Source organism: Thunnus thynnus, chromosome 17, assembly GCF_963924715.1.
Source record: "Thunnus thynnus chromosome 17, fThuThy2.1, whole genome shotgun sequence".
Classification (NCBI taxonomy): Eukaryota; Metazoa; Chordata; class Actinopteri; order Scombriformes; family Scombridae; genus Thunnus; species Thunnus thynnus.
The window spans coordinates 19314573-19340220 of NC_089533.1; the positions used below are offsets into that span (position 1 = coordinate 19314573).

Genomic DNA, 25648 nt, shown 5'->3' on the forward strand with positions numbered 1-25648 from the left:
AAAGTGAGATCTACATATTTCTTCACTTTAGTCCACTTTACTATGAAGCAAGCCTACAAATAGTGACACTGTGCTATATTAATTAAGGATGCTGCAGAGGGAAATGTGTTGAAAAAGGGTCAGAGATGAGCGGAGCTTCAGGCAAAAACAAACTTGAAATGCCCCAGATAAGGTTGTGTTTTTGCTTTTGTAATGAATCATTTTATGGATGCAAATGATTTAGTTACTGTGTATGTTTTCCTTGCAGTGCTGATCTTTAACAGTGTTGAGTACATACAGAACATGTTCCCACTATGGTGCTGACATCAGATTTAATGCTTAAAAGAGCAATGTAAACATGTAAAGAGGGGAGAAAATAAACATAATCAGTTAACATATCATAACATAATAAGTTAAAATATCTTGGTCATGATTTTACAAATAACTTAAAGTGGTATCCCAGTGATTTTAGTATTACACTTCCATAATGATGGGAGACTATAAAGCACCAGTTTAAAAGAGAGAACCATAAAAATTGATGTAGCAGTAAACTAAATTTTATAATTTTACAGCCCGCAATGTACAGAAAAATAATTCCCAATATACAGTGTACCAGTACAGCGCATACTGAAACATACATGTACAAGGGAACACAATGTGAAGTTAGGCAATAAGGAGGTAACAAACTGGGAACTTACAAAGAATTTACACTGTAGTTTGTTTGTTTTTTTTAAATAAGTTACATATTGCACAGTAACAACTTAAATCAGATCATCTTCCACCACTACCTTAGCCATAAATGGACACTCCTTGTTTTTAGTTCAGCTGTATTTACGGTAGAAATCTTGTCACACAAATGCTTTTCTGCCTACTGTATTGAGATTCACAAAGTGCTACAGAACTCATTACCCCACCTTCCCCCAAACTTCCAGCTTTATTGCTCAGTAATGATCATACTGTACCCTGTGATAATAGAATAAATACTTGTTGTTTTAAAAAAAAAATGACAGTATAAGTTCTCTAAGTTCCTCCCAAATTTGTTGCTTGTTGCTCAGTAGGTCATACGCTTCCTGTAACATTAAAATAGGTACCCATTACATTAAACAGTACCTACAGTATAAATATTTTTTTAATTTCCAGATTTTTACCTCCTTATTCCCTAACTTCACATCTTGTTCTCTTGTACCTACATGTATATACCAGTAAGTACAGTACTGTTACACTGTTAGTACAACATAAATAATAAATCCTACCAAAAGCTGCAAACATTAAATGTTAAGAGTTTTGATGAAGCTGGTGGAGTTTATTTATTCATTTTGAGATTGTTAAAGTGAAGATTAGATAGTGATACTGACAGTGTCATGTTTTTTAACCTCTTTGGGTCTGAAACAAAGTGAATCGATGATTAGTTGGCTCAGATGAATTACTATTTTTACAACTGTGTTCTGGAGCAAAAAATAAATAAATTGAGCAGCACACGGCAAAAGAACACTGTTGGCACCCTGCAGGCAGCAACAGAAGAATATTTCAACACCATACAAATCATAGTGTCATCAACATATGAAACAGCCAAAAAAAAAAAGCAAAAATAACAGCAATCGAAGGATGAAGGTGGTTTGGAAAACTGAGTTGATAGTGTGGGATGTGCTGTATCGTATATTGTCATATAAAATGGTGTAAATCTTAATGAAAGACATTTAACAATTATTGTGTGTCTTTTTTTATGTGCAATTTATCCACCTCAAGAATAAAAACATGCATTTAATACAAAAAACTCCAATAAGTCCTCCAAATTACAACCACAAAAGAAAAAAAAAACAAACAAACAACAAAAAAGCACTCTTCCAGGTCATTTTCTTAAAAGTGATCTTGTAAAGGTTTTAACATATACACCAGGAGAGATTTAATGTCATTGCCTTTTCATCAGGCAGGAGGCAGTGCTCTTTGGCACCTTGTGGAAATGTCCCTGTAAATGTCAGCGGTGAAAGTGCACTAAAGCCAATCAATCCCTGTGAGGAGTTAGCCTCCTTCATTATCTACTCATGTCTTTAACTCAACATACCCCACCTCACACTGAGTAGCCCAAATTAAGAGAGGAAAATGTTAGTCCAACAAAATGTCACAGCTGTTCTGGTAACTTGGGAGAGTAGCATGTGAGCATTAAAGGACTGTCTGGCTTTCTCAAAATTGTTTGATCCAAAACATCTTGTGCCTTGAAGTGTTTTGACTTTTTTTTTTCTTTTTATACCTAAACAGAACATATCCTTACATCAAATTAGGAGCGAAGGAATACGTTTCTAGAATTACGGTAAAATAAAAATCTTTTGTAGCTGAGAAAAGGACTTTAACTGGCTCATCATCTGCAGTCTTTTGCAACCACAACACTTTAAAAAGATGAAACCGCAACACAGACTTGTTCTCCTGTCCTACACTTTTATCCTCTAGTGTGTGCAGATGCATATTTGTGTGCCTCATATTCACCCTTTTCTGCTCTCTCCAGTGGTTGCGGAGCTTGTCATCTAGCCGTCGAGCAGCAGAGGCCCACTGTGCTGCCAGCCTGCGTATGCGTCTCTTCATGAAGCTCAGAGATTCCTTCCCGGTGCCCACCTGCTCCAGCAGAGTCCCAATGTCAGACTGGAAGGCAGCCTGGATGACAGGAGCAGTAAAAAACGTGTAGAGAACTCTTGATTTGATCTTTTCCTTAGTTCTACACCGCAAAATACTAAAGGCTGGCATTAAGATTTATAAGTTGGCCTGAGGCAGAAGGGGAGGGATGCTCAAAGACTACTACAAAATAGGCTGTTTATACAAGTGGAACTATTTTCATTGGAGTGAGTGGTGGCTTTTACGACTGTATAGGGCACAGATATATGAAAAATATAAAAATAAGCTAACATAATGAGGTTATGTAAGAAGGAGGGGATAGACATTACTTTACTAATTACAGGCCTGTGTCTTTACTTTCGCAGTTCTTTAAGGTGTTGGAAAAATTCTCCCTCTCACTGAGAGGTTAGACATTTCAGTTGACAAGCATGAATTGTTTACTGACAGTCAGTATAAAGTAGATTTAGAACAAACACATCACATCTACGGCACTAATTGAGTTAAGAAATAACTTACTGTATTGACAAAAAGAAGTACGCAGTGGGAGTATTTATAGGTCTAAAATAAAACATTTGATACCATTGATCACAATATAGGTGATGGTAGGTGTGGTATTAGAGGGGTTGTGCTGAATTGGTTGAAAAGCTATGTAGGAAACAGGCAACAATTTGTAAAGATAGGGGAGTATAAATCAACATGTATAGATATTACTTGTGGAGTCCCACAGGGGTCAGTATTAGGCCCGAAAATGTTCACTTTGTACATAAATGACATATGTAGGGTATCAAACACACTGAAATTTGTTTTATTTGTGGACGACACCAATGTTTTTTCACTCTGGGGAAAATTAGCAGCAGCTTTTGGAAGTGTTTATGACTGAAATTAGTAAATTAAAATGGTGGTTTGACATAAACAAATCATTAAATTTGAACAAAACTAACCTTATGCTGTTTGGAAATTGTAAAATAAACACTCAGGTATGTAGTGATGATAGACAATGTTAATATAGAAAGAGTATATTAAAATAAATTTCTAGGTAAAATATTAGAACACAAAATCTGCTGGAAACCTCACACAAGATATGTGCGAGGAAATGTGGCAAGGAGCATTGCAGTTCTGTGAAAAACAAGGCATATATTGAATTATGAAGCGTTATACACTGTGTATTGTTCACTTGTATTACCATATCTGAATTACCGTGTGGAGGTGTGGGGTAACACGTACAAAAGCACCACACACTCATTATACATATGACAAAAAAGAGCCATGAGGATAGTAAATAATGTAGGGTTTCGTGAACACACTAACAAGCTGTTTTTAAAGACACATGCTTTGAAGTTCATGGTTCTGGTAGAATTTAAGACGGCACAAATAATGTACAAAGCAAGAAGTAATTTTCTTTCTGGCAACAGAGAGAGACAGAGAGGGGGGGTTACAACTTAAGAGGAAAATTTAATTTGAAAAAACATTGTGTTCGTACCACTCTAAAGTGTATGTGTATTTCAGTTTGTGGGTTGAGTTTGTGGAATGGTTTCGATGTAGAACTAAAGCAAAATACAAATATACATCAGTTCAAGAAGGTGCACAAAGAATATTTTTTGAGAGGTACAGAGATGAGGAAGAGGCCTTGTTTCTCTCAGGACTGTTGTTGTTGTTGTTATCATTTTTTTGGGGGGGGGGGGGGGGGTTTCTCTGTAAGTATTGGGACATGCTGTATGGGCATCTGCATGATGACTATGTATGTGTAAATAGGATAAACATTTCGGAAATTATGTCAGTGTATATATGATAAACATTTCAGTTATAGAAAAGGGGTAGGACCATGTAAGTGTATACTGCTTCCTTCTCCTTTTCGGACATGTAATATCTATTTATGTTTATTGAGAATTTGCTGTATATGTTTACTGTTCATTTTATTGGTTATTCTTGCTTTGTTTTCTTACTTATTATTTTCTACATATTCGAACTCAAATTTGAAAAAAAGAAAGCCTGTCATATGTTGTTATCTGCTAGTGCCCTGCGGCCAGGCCTCTCAGACAGGTTGCCTGAGGGATTCCTGGATCATCCTCATAAATAGTCTGCTCTCATTTTACATCTCCTCCTCTGCCTGCTATAATCACTGCATCACAGCGCAAGGCCAGCATCGGAGTATTAATCAATGAAGTAACAGCATGCAGAAGCACAGAGTACTTATAAATATAAAGAAGAGTAATCTGATACACATAAACACAAAACTGTCTGTCTCTCTCAAATACACATACAATATAAAAGAATTCTCTCAAAGACTAAATCAATATGCAGAGCTGTACTATACTCTCACAATGCAGGTGAATTATTGCTCTCAAGAGCAACTTGTGTATGCCACAGCAAAATGCAGAGTACCCAGGGGAAGCCTTGGGATTAGTCTCAGTGAATACAGGCTGTCAATTAGAGCAGAAGGTAGAGTTGCAGAATGAATTCACATCAGGGCCTGTTGTGCCAGGTGTACATTACTCTGGGGACAAAAAGGGGAGGAGGCGAGGAGTGGGGTAGACCTTGAGGAGTGATTGTAAAGTACGTCATGTGTTGACGCTGAAACAAAAAATCTAAAGGTGACAGGAAAGACAGATGCAGCAGCAATGAAAACTGGGAATGACAGTTAGCACAGCAGGATACTGTGGGATGTTCTGATTGTCCCAGGAGGTTATCAATCAAAAAGTGTGGCTTGTGATTGATTTGGAAGGATGAAGTGATAAATTCTATGCATTAGAGAACAAGTTAAAAGCTCTCTGTAGCATCAGTGTCAAGCTGCCAAATCTACAGAAGGGGTAGAGCACCTTGATGTTTTGCATTGTTCATTTTGACCCATTTTCATCCAATTTGGTCCAAGACAATGGATCATGGAAGTGTGGAACCCCTCTGTTTGCATGAGGAGAGTTTAGACCACCATGTGCCCCCTCAGCTGAGTCGGTTCTTTTCACCTGACAGAAAATAAAAAATGTATTGAGAGAGATCTGTGTTGTGTGCTGTGTTGTGAAATTAAACTGAAAGACATCATACCTGTCTCTTGGGTGGAGGCTTGAAGGTGGGTGTAGCAGTCTGGTTCCTCCAGGCCAGCGGGGGGCAGAACCACTCCACCTCGCTCAGGTAGATGAGAAAGGAGCAGTCAGAGCCGTCCACGCCATAAAACGCATAGCAAGGGTCCGAGGTCCAACGAGCGCGCATCCACTGGAAGGCAAAGACTCAATCTGTTGTCTCGAGTACATACTAACAAAACTATAAAAGTATTAGCATTGTGTACACTCATCATTTCAGCTGACAAAATGTGAAGCCAGAGGGGACTTTTTAACATTTTAACTTCAACTTCAATTTGATGCCCATGTTGAATCCTTCATTACTGGATACATGCGCAGAAAGAATTATCCGTTGTCTTTATTAATTGCTTAATTAACTGATGCTCTGAGGGCAAGTATCCCTAATAACTGACAGCTTATAATTGGCTCTCGTCAGAATGATTTTGTTTCAGAGGTTCAGGTCAACAAATCTTTTGCCATGCACTGTTCTGATGAAAAGCTGTAGTGTACATGCTTGTATTGTACATGCTGTATTTTCTGCTGCTAGTTTGAACAACCTGTTAAGGCTGTAATAAATACAATGCATGCATATACAATGTTTTTCCATAACCTTATATTGTTTCATTCTCATTCTTTTCTATATTCTGTGTTTCTTTGCTGTCACTGGGTATAATGTGTTGCAACGAGGACCCGGTGCTCCACAAGGAGCTCTTAAACATCCTCTTATCTTATTACACAAAATTTATGTTGCACCAAGGTGAGTCCCTGTGAGAGAGAAAAAGAGAGGACAAAGGGATATTTGCTCTGTGTGAAATTGTTTGGGTTTAAAGTGAGATATGAAGACTTACATCCATCTTACTGGGGCAGTCTGGATAACGGGGATCTTTAGGAATCTCGCATTGTCCTAATGTACCATCCCTTACTAGAGAAAGAAAAATGCAGGGTGTTTATCAAAGCCTTTGCACTCCAACAAAAGACCACAGATCAGACATCGGCACAAATCATCAGAAAAAAGCTGAGAGAGAAACATAAAGAGGAAGCTGAGAAGAACATGCATTTTGTGCGTTTCTGTCAACCTTATTAGTATAAAAACTCTAACAATATGTCTTGTTTTATATAAGGTTTAACTTTGCAACACAAAACAGAATTATCACTTCTTTTGGTGGTCCCTATTGATCATAAGACTTAACAGTTAATATTGACTGATTGGGTCTTAACCTTATTGTTTCCTCTGGGCATTAAGTCCGCTTGTCTTATGCATTACAGTATACAGTACAGCCTTTGGGATGAACAAAGATAAATTAGAGAGTATGGCTGGCTAACAAGCTCCTGTAAGAGCTCGGCCTCCCCTGTTGAATGGCCACATCTCTGTTCCAACCCACTCACTGGATTTACTATAGATAGATTGCATTAGTGTGATTCATAAAAATCATCATCTCTCCCCCCTCTTCTTTCTCGCTCCCCCTTCCATCTTTCCTGCCTCTTTCTATCGCTCAGTTGACTCTCTTTTCTTTCTACCTCTCCCCTCCTTCCTCTCCCTTCCTTTCTTCTCCTCGAAGCCCAGTGCTACGGAGCCTAATTAAAGGAGCGGTTGCAGCTCCTCTGCCAGCATCCTGCCAAGAGCACAATCACAGACAAATAATTGCCAGCCATTCTGTCTGATTAGCATGATAACGACAGACCTCTCACGATGAAAAGTGCGGCTGCCTGCTGCTGTCTACACGTAGCCAGGTTCAGATCGGCTTTATTTAAATGATACCAGACATTATGTCACCAGAAAAAGTATCTGACACATTAATGAGACAGTGTATTGAATTGTTTTCTGTCACAAAGAGCAATGTAGTGGATACAGGGGAGGAGCTGAATCCTGGATTAAACATGATGTCCAATTTCTATCCTGCACCCAATAAAGAAATTGAGGATGAAGGCTAATAAAGGGAGCTGACAGACATGGACCCCATTAACAAGAAGGTAATTCATCATCATGATTTAAACATCCATGCTTTCATGTGGTTATGATATGGCAGCAACAGTGGAGCACTGTATGTGCCATGGTACGCTGGAGCTTCTGCACCCTGACACAAATTGTGGCTTGCTATTTGAGCGGGCAATGTGCCATGAATAATGTCTGTCATGTTCTATATGATCAATCAGGGAGTGCAAGTTAGACATAAATTGTGCATTCAAGTGTTAGACTGGATCCAGGCTTGACAGTCAGGCTTATGTGGGCAGAGAGGAAAGTGTTTTCAGATTGGATGGATTTGAAATGGACAGGGGGGGATTCATCTGAAGGGCTACAGCTATATTTGGTATTCTCCAGGTATATGAGTGGGCAGTGGGCAGGCTTTGTGTGTGTGTGTGTGTGCGTGCATGCATTTTAAATCCTACCTCTGTTGCTGGCCATGCTGCGCTGTAGGATCTGCTCCACCCTCACCGCCATGTCAGACATGTTCTGAGCTATGGCCTGGATCCGCTCCACTAGCCCTATAGGCTGAATCCTGGCACACAAAGAGGAAGAGAATATCTAAAAATGTTCCGGCAACAAGCATATTTAATGTCCCGAATTCTTTTCAAACTGCAATCAGGCACCTTAAAAAGAAAGAGGACACTACATTTCTTTTATAGCTTCCTTTTGTCCAGCATTTGCTGTTTTTCCAGCCCTCACAGTGAGCGTGAAGTAGCAGCAGAAATGTTAATTGTCTAGAACTTTAGGCGTGAAATCGAAAAAGCTTTTAAACACTGACAGATAATTTATTTGTTGAGACAAAAACATGGCTGAGCATATTAAAGTGGGTCCTTGGGGGAAATAAAAAAGAAGGTTGTTCAGTGTTTTACTGCACTTGACCTCTGTGGCCTAAAAGCTGTTGGGAAAACAATCAAGAACCAATATTTACAATGGGGAAGGAGATATGGGGGATGAAACACGGAGAGAATAAAGAGAAGAGGAGGGGTTAGAGTATAGTATTATAGTTTCAACAGATTTCAGAAATCTATAAAATGTCAAATCATCCGAAACTTTGGAGAGAAAGGAAAAATGTCTAACCAAAATGTTATCGTTCTGTGCAAAAATGAACCTTTAAAGAAAAAGATACCAGATATATTTTCCCTTTTTTTGTCTAATAGTCCAAAACCTTCAATTTACAATCGTATACACAGAGGAAATAAGCAAATGTTCACATTTTAAAAACAGACACCAGCAAATGCTTGACTTTGTTTTTGATAAATGATCATTATTTTTTTCTGGTGATTACAGTTCTATTGATTGATGAATGTATTAATTAACTAATCAATTTAGCACTAGAAGCTAGTGTTGTAAGTGTTTGTAAAATCCTGTAGTGACTAGTTGAAGACTTATTTCGTGGTATTTTTTCTACATACACTTTATGTTTAAGTTTTTAGAGAGAAACTATAGTAATAGTCATATTTTCAGACTATATGTGTTGCACTTAGTTGTACTTTACAAGAGGAGAGCCTGTGAATACATAATGTTCACAGTTGCCGGTGGATCCCATTAAATTTGTGGAAGTCCTTTAAAGTGAGATCCTTGTTTTTACACAGCTCAACACATATGCAGAGCAAAACCAATACATCTCACATGTAACAACTTCAGAGAAAAGTAAAACTTAACCCCAAACTTTTGCACATCACCACATGACTTGATGATGATGTGTGCTGCCCATTATATTCGACCAGTGTTAACCAGTGTAACTATTCTATCATTGCCATGCTTTACATGAAAACAAATACTAAAATGAATTATTTTAATGAGCTCTCTTGTTATGTAGTAGTATTTCTGGAATTTACATTGCTCAGAACTCAGAATATGTATATTCAGGAAATTTACAAAAAAACGAATGAAATGGTGGCTCTGCATTGGATGCAGATCAAGCGGTAAAACTCAGATTTCATTGAGGCAGCATGTATTTCATTGTGCGTGTGTGTGTGTGTGTGTGTGTGTGTGTGTGTGTGTGTGTGTGCGTGTGTGCCAGAGGAAAGCAATATAACTGTGTTTATATGCAAAACTTAAAATAATCCTAAACCCCAATTTAATTTTTCCATGTAGTGCCCAAGAGGCAAGTGGTAGCCAAACCTTCTCTTCTACAGTATCCTTTAGAGCATCAGGTCAGCACAAATGAATTGCCAATTACACACACACACTGGCCTACAGTATAGTGTGCATACACACACACACACACACACACACACACACATACATGCGCATGCACAGAGAGAGCGAGCAGTGATATTATGCAGTGGAACAAAACCCTTTACTTGTGCAGACAGACATTCGTGGTGTCACACACAACCAGCCCATATTTACATTGCAGGGACTTTGACCCAAGAGAGTCTATCAGCTGTTAAAGAGCAAGAGGACAACATAATTACTTTTTGAACAGCATACCATGTGGGCAAAGTGTTTCCTGCCAGAAGATCTCACACTAATCTCTAGGGTTGGCCCTGACAGAGATTTTTAATCACCTGAACGAGCCAAAATCGAGCCAAGAAAGATTATCATTAGAAATATTTCCACCACCAAGTTGAATTTAAAAACTTGTTGGCCTTTGTCACTGTAACATTTCCAGTTTATTCCCTAAGAGGCCAATTAAATGATTGTTTGAACTATATAACTTTGAGTATATCCAAAGGGCATTTTGTGGAGTAAATTAAATTCTGTAAGTGTAATATCAAACTGCAGATAAAAAAATGATAAAATGCAGAATACAATCAATATTTTCCCCCTAGGATTCAGAAAAGCAGGAGTCAGGTCTGACGAGGTGGTGCACCTCTTCTATCATTGTACATTACTTCCAGTCAGCAGTGGCCAGCAATAGTAACATTAACATTAAATGACAAACTTTATTACAATACCTTTTGCTACATTAAGAGAGGTGATTACATTATTGTGTGTGTGAGAGTGCAGGCTTTACTGAGGTGGATTTCAGAAGAGATATTTCTCTCTATTTCTCTCTATATCTCTCTTCGCTATGTGGAAGACGGAGGCGATGTCCAGGAGGGAAATGGACAGCAAAGGCAAAAACAGAAGGGAGCTTCCTCTCTTCAAATCCTGAGCAGGTGTGTGCATGAGAAAAGGTCTGTTGCTGTGGCAACCACAGAGCACACACATGACTCTGGGTTGGCAGCTTCAACATGTCCAGCAAGACCTCTGCTCTTTCTTTTTTTATATATGACAGTCTCTTTTATTTCTTCCCAAAGAGAGGGATGGGGTTGTTCTAACACATATCATCTTCTTCAACACCAATGTATGCAACACAAGGCTCTTGTCACTGCATGCACCTGCTCTACTGGGATGCCCCAAGGCTCCGTACTTGGCCCTCTTCCTTTCTCCACACTATATCTCACAGGTCCTCTTCAGCTTCCATGTATTTTTATCTTATCATTACTATGCCAATGAAATTCACCTTTAGCACACAGGTCGAGCTGGAGAAATAGATAGAATATTCTTTAGACCACCTCAAGTTCAACTTTGACAGTTGTACAAACTGTACAATAAATAATTTAGACTTTCATGACATTAATTTCCATTTTGTTTCTTTTATCACGCCATTGACACAGCAAACAGATGAACATACACATCTAATAAAAGTAACCACTCAAAATAAGCATACATTTTAAATTTGCTTCATAAATAAATCATCATAGTGATTAAGTAGCCTAAAGACTCACTGCTATTTGTTACCACAGTAATGTCAAACTCTTAACTGTGACGTGATTTGAAAATTATTTAAAATCTACATTTGGATTGCAGTTGACAAAATGACAAGGTCCATTTAGTAGCTGTTCTAGAGCTTTTTATCATATCACACAAGATGGAGTTTGCCCAGTTGTCATGGTGTTCAAATTCTTTCTGAGCTCTTTGAGCACAATACAACCAGGCAAACTCTGCTGATGAAGATTATGTGATATGATCCGGAAAAGCTACTAAATGGACCTTCAGGTAAGATTATTTTGCCAAATCTTGTTTCTAAGGTCAAGAATGAACTTTAAAGCTCAACATTTCTATTTCATGATTTATTTTTACAATATAGCACTAATTTTGCAAATAATTATGGTGAAGGGGAATTTTCACTCCATGATCCCCCTTGTCTGAGGTACTCCCTGACATTAAAGGCATAGAATGTTATCCAAATACACACCACCCCAACCCCATACCTCTAGTGTACCTCTTTTACTTACTCTGCCCAAGGAGCTTTTTTTTTTTCAAAAACTGTATATCAGGCTGTGATGAGCTGAAATACTGAGTGCTATTACTCTTCAAGAGTGAGAAGAACAAAGTAATATATTCACCACTCAGCAGCAATTTCCTAATTTCTGTGCAGTTGCCTTTTGTCTAGGCTGTGTCTAATGCTAAACCAAAACTACAAAGGCAACACTTTCCGTAAAATTAGGATTCACAGTCTGAGAGATGTGCTTGCTTTACCTGTCCAGGGCCGAGCTGAGCTCATCCAGCCTGTGGGTGTCAGTGGTGTTACCCAGTTTAGACAGAGCGTCCATCCTCTTCATGATGACCTCCAGCATGTCACTGATTTTCCTCAGCACCCCGCGAGATTCTTGGCCACCAAGTACTAAAAAGACATAGATTGAGAAAAATATTACTGATGTAAATCAGAGGTAAGAAAAGGAGTGAGGATAAATAATAAAAGAGGGAGAAAATCATTCCAGATAAAAAAGTAGAATGACCAGGAGTAAGTTATGAATTAATAATAATAATAAAATTATAATAATATAATAAAAATAGTAATAATTATGTACATTTTTATAGAATGTAGAGTGTGTCTCTGTGCAAAGTCACATTTTATATAACCATATTTGGGTTTATATAATGTCAAATACAAGGTCACAGGAACAAAACAAACTGATTGTTCAGATTTCTTTTCACTGAAATGATTCTCTGTATGAGTAGTTTCCACCAATGTAGCACAGACTCACCAAGGTCACATTTTAAATCCATCTATTTTATGCCCCATTTCATTGTAGGTTTACTTTAAAACATCACCTCATTTGAATTTCTATTTTTTTGTCCTTCAATTTCAAACCAATGGCTCACTGGGAGCCAGAGCTCTGGCAAAATACAGGAATCAGCAAATTAGTCTGACAGTATTGGTTTTCCCTTCTTGCTTGGCTCAAATAATTAATGACCTGACAGGCGGTAAACCTGGAATGATGCTGTTAGCGAACACCTAGTCAATTAACGAGCCTGCAGCTACAGACAATAAGGTCAAAGCAGGTCTCAGACTGGATCACTACACGCCAAGGTCCCGACCCAGCTCTGCTTTCTTTGATCACACTAAGCTCTACAGTCAGTTCTGAACGTGATTATTAGCACATAACAGCATCAGAGTTCAAAATCACTAAAGGGTTCAAATGCACCTTTGCCTCTAAGAAAACACAATTAGCTTGTTGCCTCAGGCTGTAGGTCTGAAGCCATTTTTAATGAGGAAAAATCAAAGAATCAAGATGAAATAATGCCACTCTCGGGACTTGGGAGTGAATTTTTGGTCTGAATCGCTGAGAAAAAAATATGAGAAACCCACAACAGACTCATATTGTTCTTGGGGAGTCACCCTTCAGTGTTCCTTCATCAATTGCATTAGGCTTTAGAAACTGCAGCGTGGGCAGACTCATTTCCCCTGTTAGAGTTCATTTATCACTGCTCAGGAGAAAGTCACCTTTTTCTCAAAATTTTTTTTATTACATCACCAGTAAATAGAATAAGGACCACGAGAAAAATCTCTCTGTGTGCATGTGTGTGTGTTATTGTTGAGATTTAAAAGAGGGAAGAGATGCACTGTAACAAAAGCTCATATACTGTCCCGGCAATGAGTAATCTTTATTCAAAGCTAGGCAGTTAGCTAATAGTATGAAGTCCTCCAATAAACCAAAGTTGTATCTTTTCTTGGACACATAATGAAGATCCACAGTTTTCACTGTAAGACTGCAACAAAGAACAAAATGCAAACACAAATTAGAATCTGAACAATACTCATTACAATGACATTACTGTAAGAAATAAAAAATGCTGAGTCACAGGGCAAAACATTTCTTATTACCAGCTTACAGCTATGGTAACTATCAATTAAGTCACTTTTAGAGCTGATTTGCAGCAAAACAAATATACAGCAAATATATTATGCATGTAGTATCAAAAGATTGACAAAAAATACTCAGAGACAAATAGTGTCCAAGGCAACAATATTGAAGACAAATTACAGCAGCAGAAGCAGTCACATTGTGCTCTCTTCCCTGCCTCATTAACTCTGAGGGAAATTCCTTGCTCTCTGACTACTGCTGTTGAATGACCAGATGGGGGCAGTACACAAAAATCTACTCAGCTATTATACACACACTCTAACAGAGGGAAAAGCACTGTCCCACAGGTCATTTAATCACGTGAGCTTGGTTATCCTTGAGCAAAATAACATCTCCAACTTTGATGCTGGACTTGTCCTCTCTCCATTTTCTTCGACTCTGAAGAGTGGCAAGATATTCCACACTGCATCTCTTCCTAAAAGTGTCTGCGAGACACTGGACCAGTTTCCACGGTTTTGTGTGGAGAGCTGCTGGATCAAAGTTGCCAGAAGGTGATTATAAAGCACTTGTATTCTGAGTCAAGATCATTGCTGGTGTGAAAACAGCTGGTCCAGGTCTGTAGACAATGGCATTAGTGGTCTTGCGTTCATTATTGCCATCACCTCAGCCATCAAGGTAGTCAATACTTCATGTGTGAGTCAAGTCTGTGCAGACTGAAGAAGAATTACATCCAGGACTGTTGAGAGCCTGCCGGCTGGCAAGTCTACCCTCTTTTGGATCTGTAGCATTCCTCTGAGCCTACAATAGATGAAACATTTGTAGATAACAGATGAGACGAGGCGTTTGCTACCAATAATCCACAGTCCTGCCGCTCTGATTTCTTCTTCCTTGATATGGCAGCACAGGTGTGTTACTTTCTCACGGTAGTATCTCACCAAGAGAGAAGCAATGTGGTGAGTATGGGGGAAGATAAGTGGTTGCTTTTCTTCCTCCGGAGAGTTGCCAGTGTCAGACAGCCTTTAACCCTGAGTAATCCATCTTCATCAATGATGGGGTTGACCTTTGTGAGTGGACTTTGTTTTGGCAATGCTTGCTTCACAATGAAACATTTGTATTCTTCCTTGAAGATCTCATGCTGCACAGTGAGAACAATCACAACTTTTGCTCGGAAGCTACAGCTCCAACTGCCATTGTGGGTGCATCTGAAAAGATGCTGAGGTCTCTTCTGTGGGAGGAGGGCTGTGGAAATGGGACATGACACCTTGCTATCTGAAGATGTTGAAGATCTTTTAAAGATTCTTTCCATCTGTTTGATTCTTCCTCATCCAAGTCATTTTTCAGCTGAGAGTTCAGAGAGCAGGGCTTCTCCTTGCGTCACTATAGGTGCCACAGATCCTAAAGGGTCATACAAACTGTTGAGAGTGGCTAAAACACATCTCCAAGTGTATAGCTTTTCCTCTTTGGAAACTTGGAATGTGAACCGCTGTTTCAAGGCTCCACAGGACTCCTAAGCTGCAATGTAGGGGTATATCATCCAATCTGAGGTACAAATCTTTAAAATCCTTGGCCTGTTCATCAGCTGGAAAACTTCCATAACCTTGTGGCTGTTGGATGCTATCTTATGTAATTGCAGGTTGGACTCTGCTAAGGATTTTCGTCAAGATGTCAATATCCTCTTCATGGGTGGGTGCAGATGCAAGTCCGTCATAAACATAAAACTAACTGTCTAACTACAAACTGCTTGGCATCAAAGCCATGTTCTCTCTCTCTCTCTTTCTCTCTTTCTTCTTTATGCTTCTCCAGTGGAGCAATAGGCTCTGCATGGTCATTTCAAGCATATTCAACATGAAGTCAATGTTCTGCCTCTTCATGTCAGGTTTTTTATCAAATGTTTTCCTGACAGAAAAAACACACTTCATTGCTTGGTCTCTGTTACTTGGAAGGTGCTGTCTGGATTATGAGATGTCCCCAAGTAGGCTTCACCCACAATGACCCACCCAAGGTCTAGCCACTGCGCATAAGGAGCACTGTAAGGTCCACTGATTTGCCCTGTCATCTTGCGTAAGATCTTGACCCAAGAGCAGGAGGATGGGAGCGTCTGGATCCACAAGTGGAATCCTGTTTGCAACTCACTTTTGGTGTGGGTGATAACATGCCACATCAGGAGATGGAATCTCTCTCTGGTCATCAGGAATCATTCAATTAAATTTGGGAGGGGAAGTTGTATTTGGCCATCCAGAGATTCAATCGTGAAATTTGTAGCTCTTCTGCCCATAGTTGTGGTTACCCCAGAGTAGGTTTTCAGTGTGTATGGGTCTGATGAGGTTGTGATGTTGAACAGATGAAAAGAAAACTCTGCTCATCAAGCAGTGCATACATTTTCCTTGCTAACTTTTTCCAGTAGGATACACTGGGCTGATTTTGGAACATGAGCATTAACTGTCTGCATTACCATAAATGTACTGCATTTTCACTCCCCATCACCTCCCCATCATCATATTTCTCGGCTTCTCTCGTTTCTTTTGTAGTGGGAGGAGGACCAGGATATAGCTCTGAGATGTGTTTTTCACTACCATGCTCCATACACTTAATTGCCTCTCTGCAGCCTTTGCCACATGCTGAGCTGACCCACAACACTTGAAACAAATGTGCCTCTCTTTCAGGAATAATATCCACTCTTCAACAGGTTTAGCTCTCTCATTTTTTGAGTGTACGGGGCTTTTTATGTATGGGGCATTGCTTATCAGGACTTTCCATTTTCTTCTCAGCAGAGTTACTCTGGATAGTCAAGGACTCTTGTGGAACCTCAGTTTTGTGTACATTTACAGAAGCTCTGTTGCCACTTTTCATGTATTTCTCAGTTTTTTTAGGCTATGTTTGCTGGGGGATGCAAAGGCAAAACTGGGGTCAATTCTTACTTTTGCCTGTTGTCTTATAAAGCTGGAGAAAAAACTGAGAGAGGGAAATGCAACTCTATATTCCTCCTTATATTTGGATCCCATGGCAATCCATTTCTCCTGCAAACTCTAAAGTAACTTGTCCACAATGGGATTTACTCCACAAACTGTGTTCAAATAAGACAAGCCTGGCAGTTATTCACCTTCTTTTGCACACTTAATCTCCTGAGAAATGTCGCCCAACTATTTTAGCTTGGCATTATCTTTGTTAGTAAGTTTGGGAAAATCTTCATCCATTTTTAGCAGCGCATGTTCAACTACTTCTGGTGACCCGTAACATTCTTCCAGTTGTTGCTAGACTAAGTGCTGTAGGGTTGAACACATGCACAGAGCGAATTCTCTTCACCTGCTCTGAGGACTAAACCAATCCATTTTATTAAATTAATAATATTATTAAAAATGTGTTATTAACTCTTCTCTCCCAGCTAGTAATTTTTGGTTCTAAAAACATTCTGAGAATGTCACATTTAATGTTCTAATAATGTTTTCAGCATAAAGTTTTCTTTTGGTTCCCAGAACGTTCTAGAAACATCTTCAAAATGTTTATTGATAACATTGCTAGAACATAATGCCTAAACATTCTTTAAAATGTTTTCAGTAGGAAGTTTTTTTTTGGTTCTCAGAATGTTCTAGGAAAGTTAAAATAACTGTCCTGTTGGCTCTGAGGAGTACATTTTATCTTCTAATTCCTCCCTTTGTCATTATTGTTTGACACTGGCTTCTTCTTTATTAGCATATCTCTTTTTCTCATCATGTTAAGTAGCTGCTTCATTTATGGCCGTCTTGTGGCAGCCTAGGGGATCAACCTTGAATAGGATTTCACTGGAGTATGCCTCTGAATACTGCTGGACATATTCGGAGGTGCACTAGGCTGAACTGAGAGGTAAGTCTACTAAGTCTTGACTAAGTTCACTCTTATTAGATTTATTAGCTTCTTCATAGGCAGCAGCTTCAGTTGCTGAGGAGTTGGCTGATACTATTTGCCTGACCATAGACTCATTGTTGCTGCATACTGTAATATCTTTTTTAATTGTGCGCGCTGTGCTCTTGTCCTTTTACTATTTTACTATACTGTCCTTGCAATGAATAGTCCTTATTCAAAGCTTGACAGTTAGCTAACAGTGTGAAGTCAAATAAACATGAGGTTTAACTTTCTTGGATATTTAATGAAGATCCACAATTTTACTATAAAACTGCAACAAAGCACAAAATGCAGACACAAATCAGAATCTAAACAATACTCATATACACTGACATGGCTATGTAAGAAATAAAAAATGTTGAGTCACAGGGCAAAGCAGTTCTTATTAAGAGCTTACAGCTATGCTAGCTATAAATTAAGTCACTTTTAGAGCTATTTTGCAGCAAAACAAATATACAACAAACATATTATGCAAGTAGTATCAAAAAATTGATAAAACAAAATACTCACAGACAAACAGCATCCAAAGTAACAATGCTGAAGGCAAATTACAACAGCAGAAGCAGTCACATTGTTCTCTACCCTGCCTCCTTAACTCTGAGGGAAATTCCCTGCTCTGACTACTGCTGTTAAATGACAAGAAGGGGGCACTGCAGTGCAAAAAAAATCTACTTCGCTATTATACATGCTCTCAAACAGAGGTGCAGAACAGCTCACAAAAAAGTTGAAGTGGTATTTCAGCTTAAAAGTGAATTGTATTATGGAGAGCCCAGATATTCCCCTAAATCTCTCCCCTTTATCGCCTGTACGTATTTCCTCCTTTGGCTTTGCACTCCAGCCATTTCAAGAATATCTTCCTTCAAACTGGCCTTAGGATGTCTCCCTTTGAATAATTCAGAAGTTAGACAACATTTTTTCCTTCCACAGACAGAAAGAAAGAGACTAAATGAATTCCTATTCAGATTTGCAGCTTTATAGCAGCAGTTTAACAAGTAATTTAAAAAGAAGAATGAAACAGGATGGGAAATGAGGTGAGACTTGTGTAGGAGTAAAGCACTGCAGGGTAACATATTACTATGCTACGCTATATTATACCAAGTAAACACTCTGCTCATTGTTGCATGTACCCAAAATCCGTTGCATGTGTACCACCCAAATGTATATTTACTGTTAGGATTTTTGTGGGCTTTCCATAAAAGAAAAGACTGTGGCTTCATGAAGAGATTTCAGAATATTTGCCAAGTCTACTCGCTGCAGTAAATCTAAACAAAGCCTCTGGGCTGAAGTGTGGGAAGAAGAACTCACATTTCTCCACAGTAATGCTCCTCATACACATTGTGCTCGTAAATCACCATTACTGAGACCAAACACCCTTCCTACACAGTGCATTTTTAGAACTGAGCCTTATATATGTTTGCAATCAACTGTTCATCAAGCCACCTTTTACCCTTGCTTCCTGCTGCCTCTCGGGAAACACTGGCTAATGTGTTTTTTCTTCATTCCAATGCAGAGTCCAGCATGCTGACAGTGGTGTAGCAAGAGTTGATGGTATCTATGTGCTAATGTAGAGCCTCCTCTGTGTCATCCCTCATCTGCTGGTTAATAAAAGGGCCTATTTAGCAGCAGCTAATCTCCTTTAACGACTCCATTTCAGAAGTGCCACAGCACAATCGATATTATGAACAAATTCCAATTAGATCACCATTTGTACTGTAGCCTGCTGTTTGCACACAGAAGCTATAAGCAACTGCCCCTAGAGACTCACTGGTTACATGCATTGTCATGCAGAAAAAGTTTGACTCAGACTGCTAAGATTTCAGTACTGGGAGGATTGCTGACAAGAATGAACTATGAAAGCTACAGTGTATATGCAGGATGCAATATCCCTCACACACTATTTTGACTGCAACAAGGTCAGCAACACCTCTAAACGGCTGTTGTTATTGACTACTTAAGCAGTTTCCCTCAGTGTGTTCTCGCTTTGCCATATAACCTGATCCCCACCGTCACACCTGCTCCTAATTGCTCATGCATGTTCTGATCAATGACCTGATACACTTTGCTTTTACCTTACCTGTTCTGGTTGCAAGTCATGCTTTTGAATTCCTAAGCCTTTTCCAGAGCCATCACAGCCTATTCATGACTGAATGGTTGGTATTTTGTTAAGATGCTGACTGACTTTAAAAGTTCTGCAGAGAACGGCTGTTTGCATGTCACACTCATCCTTCAAGTATTTCTAAAAGCCTTCATCTGAGCCAGTTATGTGTTTATGTTCAGGAAGTGGATGGCTACCAGTGTCAAACAGTGATGCTGGTGCTGGAGTTTTTATTGATCGGTCTGTCTATGGTTCATTTGAATATGGCTGCTCAAAGCTGAATTTACAAATCAATACTAAACAAAACAACAGACTGAATATCTTTCTCAGTCATCACAGAATCAATTACTAGACAGAATCGGTCACTTGGAGGCTATAACTGTATCTATAACAAAGTGCTGCAACTAACGATTATTTCCATTATTGATTAATCGATTAGTTGTTTGGTCCATAAAATGTCAGAAAATGGTGAAAAATGGTGATCACTGTTTCCCAAAAATTAAGATGATGTTATAAAAATGTCCACAACCCAAAGTTATTCACTTTGCAAATATTCACATTTGAGAGGCTGGAATCAAAGAATTTGGAAAAAATGACTCAAAATGATTAATCAATTATAGAAACAGTTGATGATTAACTTAATAGTTGGCAACTAATTGATTAATCGACTAATAATTACAGCTCTACTATAAAGTAATAATTGATTCATAGAGAGCCATGGTCAAGTCACTTAACAAGTTCTTATTTACAAGGACAGCCTTTTGCAAATAAAATAGTGGGCTTCCCTCTAATTGAGAAAAAACCTAAGTCACTATTTTGAAATATAATGGTTGAACAGAAAACATCTTTCTTTCATTCAATAATTCATTAATCCTCAAGTATTAATAGCAGAGCTTGATGTCTCTTTTCAAATCTACTGTTCAACTACTTCACTATAAAAAATATCCTAAAAAAACTGGGTGAATGAATTTCCGTCCACTGTTATAACACATTTTGGGGATATGTAGCTTGTAAACGTTCATTAAAGAGGCTAATTTCATTTCTTGGCTCGGGTGTAATGCAGGTGTTGAGCAGATCATGTCATCTCCACAGTATGTGGAAAGCATCATTACATGGTAATTAGAACTGTACACTGGTGAATAGAATAAACTGTAAACACAAGTGAAATTATTTTATTTAAACACAGATGATTTTTGTTTGCTTTTCCTCTTAGCTACCAAAGTTTGAATATACAGAAGTAGAGAACGACAGAATCTTTACTGCATTGTAGACAATTTTTGTCAACAATGTCAACATGAACCGAATCAAGTACGAATATGGCTCTACAACATCTAATATGAAATTGTATTTTACACTGAGCTCAATAAAATGGCAAAATGTCTCTACCTTTAGCAATTAATGCATCAACAAAAACACTGATTGTAGCAGCGTGTCACATTTGATTCACATTCAGCAATTCTTTCATCTCCCCATTGGCACCATCAGGAGCCGTATAAATAAATCCTGTCATCCTTGATATGCATGCTGCCTAGTTTTCTTTGCAAGGGAGCTCGGGGTCAGACCTCTCCATCTCACCTGTCACCAGGAAAAATTCATACATTCCCTCCTGCTTTGCACTCTAACATGCACAGCTAAACCTCCTCCTCTGCTCTCACTCCTCCAATTCAAATATTCATTACAGAAAAGGCTGATTGAGATTGAGTTTCTCTCTTCTGTTTGGCACCTATGGGGGAGCTGCCAGATCCAGAAGCTATTAGAGCAGAAAACCTCTGTCACTTATCCTCTGTGCAGCTCCAACCTCTTATTGTGCCTGACAGCCTGGAAAAGGGGGAAACTACATGCACCGGTTTTTCTTTAATGCTCTACTCTGTAGCTTCAATTAAAACCTGAATCTGTCTCTTTCCTTAGTTGTAGCCCCTCACTCTGCACACAGTATATGGATATACACGTTTGTTAGAAACATGGTTGTGTTTTGCTTTTCTGCACACCCTGAAACACTCCAGCCTTACTTTTATTGATTCACCACAGGTTTAAACCATATTGTTGTGAAAAAAACAAGGCACACCTGGCAGTTAAGGTGAGGAAAGGCTGACTCAGACACAGAGCACAGGGTCGGCTGGTATATCCTTACAAAAAACACACACTATTCACTGGTACTGCAGAGTGTCACAGCAAACAATCATTTTCCAGGACAGGAGTTTAGGAGTTTTATTCTCTTTTATGCTTTCACTGCTCAGATTGCACCGAACCATAAAAATATGATGAGCGTTGGCATAAACATTGTTTCCTGTTTTCACACAGAAAAAGTCTTGCATGCATGCAAAAGAAACAACAAGAATAGAAAATGCTACCTAAACCAAGCCTGAAAGTGAACTTCATGACCCACTTTGCAACTCATCCTACATAGATGACAGTGTCTGATCAACAATATGTAGCGAATGAAGAACTTCACACTGTGTCCCTGTTATATTCATTTTCAGATAGAATTATACCATGATAGAGCAGCTGATCTTTAGTCGCTGTTACATTTTTAATTAGCAGCTGTGTAAATAGTGTGTTAATGACTTTGAAATGGATTGTATTTGTGTGTAGTGCGTGTGTGCGCACTGACCTCAAGGCCACATTCACATAGAGGAAACAACATTAGTGCAGATAATTTACAGAAGCAGTTGCAGTTAAAAACTGTAGTACTTCATTTCTCACTGTTATCCCCAGGAGACAATTTAATCAACTGATAGGTCTACACCGACACTCCTACACACAAAATTAAACCAACACCAACCGGTTTTATCAACAGTCAAGTGCAGTGATAACTATAGTCTAGGTTGGAAAAAAATACAGTATAATCTCTGTCTAAAATGTGTCCATTGTAATGCCAAATAATGTTGTATGTTGTAGACAAGCCTCAACATTAAATGATTCTTTTAAAAAAACAAAGCTGGATGCCCCAATAAGGCAATCTGAGTCACCGAAAACAAGTTTGCAGTTGAATCTAGTGAAGTGTCACTGCCCATCACGACTGAAACAACAATCAGCCCCTGTTGTTGTACCTGCCTCACCGTCCAAGAGAAAATCACTGGTGACATGGGAGCTTGTGAAAGAGTGAACAATGATCAGTCATCTTTTATTCACACCTCCACAGAGCCGGGCAGTCAGCTGCAGTTATTCTTTACTACTGGTGAAATTCCATCGGTAGCAAAGGTCATTTTTTTTATTCATAACATCTACACACGCTGGAGGAGATCGCTTCTAAGGAGATTACTTATCCAATTTTTCATTCAAACAAAGTGCTAAAGTTCACAGCTTTTATAGACCTGCAAATGCCACTCCCGCCCCCCCCTGCTATGAGCAGTGTCAGAAAATACCCATTTTCATGCATCACGTAGTGGAGATTGCTGAGCCATGAAATAAAAAAGTTCTGTCGCTGTCTGTGAAAAGGATCGCAGTGAACATGATGCTCCTTGCACACCTGATGCTCTGTTACTCCACTCAGTGATTGATTAAAACTATACGGAAAAAGGCAGGTTTTCATTCACGTTAAATCCTGCAGTCTTCCAGTGGTCCAGCCACCAAATTGTAGGCGGTTGCTCTATTATTCTGTCCAACCCATTATTGTGGCAACAGCAATTTAGCAGAATAAATATATACAGTAGAAGTTCAAATCGAGGAGGTAAATATTCTAGAAATGATATGCTTTCGCTTTGGCAAGGGGGTTGAGGGATGTGACTGTCTGTTTCCCTGCAGCAAAACAGATTTTTCCATCACTTAAAGGATGGTGGTTTAAAAAAAACTCAGGTAATGGAGCCTGCAGGTAGGAAGAGCGAACACATTAACATCTGAACCATTTAGTCATGCTTTGACCAGGGATAAAACCTCCCAGGCCTATTTCGCTCTTTGTGGCAAAGCTGCATTAAGACCCCTGTGGTAAAAGGACACACTGTGAAGGTGGTCTTCAAAGAGCTTATTAGAAAGCTACAGAACACCACTGGAGCCTTTAAGATATCTAGGATCAAATGCCTCCACCTTTCATGCTTCCCACTCCGGTAGAAATAGTCTTCCTCTGTCCCCACTCTTACTTCTTTTCCACATCATTAGTTTCCTGTAGCTTCAAAGGGAAGTAATGAAGGAAACGCATGCATTTTAAATCTGGATATAGCTCGATATCCAAATGCGACTCGGTGTTATTCTGGCTCTCTGGCGTTGAATAGTGCCAAGTTGTATCATGGACACACAGTAGAAATCGATTGCTCTGCAGAAAAAATAGAGCTTGTTTCTGGATGCGGAAACCTGAAAAGCAGGTTTTGGAGTACCTCTTAGATAACATTTTTTACAAAAATAATATAAAATCAAGAACAAGAGACTGAGCTGGAAAGAGAAATATAAGGCAGAGAGAGGAGAGAGAAAGAGAAGCTGGAAAGACAATTACATATTTCTTTTTACACCTTTTGCTCTTCAGACGGTTGTTGCATGTCACAAGACGAGTAATAAACAGGGTGGTGGTTCTTCTCAGCACTGGCTGGCTATTTTATTTACCCTTTCGGATTCAAAATATCACGTGTGTCCAGCAGCAGAGGCTGGATGGGTGTGTACACTACAGTAAATACTACCAAGGTGCTGCTCCGCTGAACAATTCATCCCAGCTCGTTCATTGCGCAAACTACCCACGCTGCTAATCCACATTCCCAAACATGCCCATGTTCACGTATGCAAACACACACACAGAGGATAATAATTTACATAGCCTGGCTCTCCCTGGTTTGCGACAAGGCAGTCTTTAATGAGCTAGAGGCCGGATGCCTTCCCTTGACTATAGCCTGAGAGTGGTTAATTAATCAGACAGCTCTCCTGTCTTCTACAACCCCACCACACACCCTTCTCTCTCTCTCTCTCTCTCTCCCTCCCTCACCGTGAACCAGCTCTGCATATACTGTTTCATAAATGGGTGAGATCCTTGAAACTGTCTCCCATGATGACACCTGATGCACCTCACTGCACCAGTCCCTGTGTTACTACACTTTCAGAATTACACTGACGAACCCAAGGAAACTACTGTGAGCCAATATTACAGCCTTTATTATCTAATCCACAATCATTCAACTCTGTCAATCAAAAATATTTCAAAACTATCTTTACACAACAAACAACGTGCAGTTTACTGATAGAAACAAACTGCATTATTCAAGAAGGTTGAACTGATTACTGTTGCCTAATTTGAATATAAATAAATTCAGATCTGTGTAATATTTCACAAATACAAACTACAAACAACTGGTGTCCTTGGATGAGTTGTGATAGATAGAAGCATTGCATTCTCTTGTGCCAGCTGATATCCGTTGCAGAGGATGACATGCAGTGTCAACATTGTGCCAGGCAGCAATAAAACAGTGAGAGACAATAGTCCAAAAGCCAACACAGACTCTCCCAAATGGCTTGTTCTATAGTGGTTTATATGCAGAGGCACATAGTGCAAACACAGAGGACGTGCAGAGAAAGATAACATGTTTCTCTCAGGGACGATGTCTCTGAAATAGTTTGATTTTTTTTCAGGCATCGCTTTGTTTTTGTTGATCTCTGCAAGGTCAATGATACCAGCTACAACTATTTTTGAGTTGCCTTTTTTCTGATGAAGATATTAAGGAGATTTCATTAACCAAAACTTGATACCTTGTGCTTTGTGATAGCCATAACTGTCAGGCTGAAACAAATATTAATTTCACTTTTAAATCTTCACTGCCAGATTAGTTCATGTTTGAAATAATTTGTTTCTGCTTAAGCTTCCAAGAAGAATTCCACTGGTAAAAACCTCCTATACATGATAAGTTTAGAGTGTCTGCATTATCTGCCCACATGAATACATACAGCAACAGTAACCATAATGTAACCAGCATCTCAACACAGCAACATAAGAATCATACCTCAGCCATCACAAATCTACAGCTACTACTTCTACTGAAAATGTTCATGTGGGTCAGAACAAGGTCATTTGGGT

General features: G+C 39.1%; 1 protein-coding gene across 1 annotated transcript in view; it reads right to left on the reverse strand.

The window, feature by feature from the left end:
• LOC137168149 (alpha-1,6-mannosylglycoprotein 6-beta-N-acetylglucosaminyltransferase B) overlaps window positions 1-25648 on the reverse strand; it is a 63889-nt gene that overhangs the window by 34740 nt on the left and 3501 nt on the right. Inside the window, exons 3-7 of the mRNA XM_067570645.1 lie at window positions 12076-12220; window positions 8025-8134; window positions 6485-6558; window positions 5623-5790; window positions 2461-2625 (exon numbers count right to left, since the gene is read on the reverse strand). Coding sequence (XP_067426746.1) covers window positions 2461-2625; window positions 5623-5790; window positions 6485-6558; window positions 8025-8134; window positions 12076-12220 — 662 coding nt within the window. The remainder of the gene's footprint in view (window positions 1-2460; window positions 2626-5622; window positions 5791-6484; window positions 6559-8024; window positions 8135-12075; window positions 12221-25648) is intronic.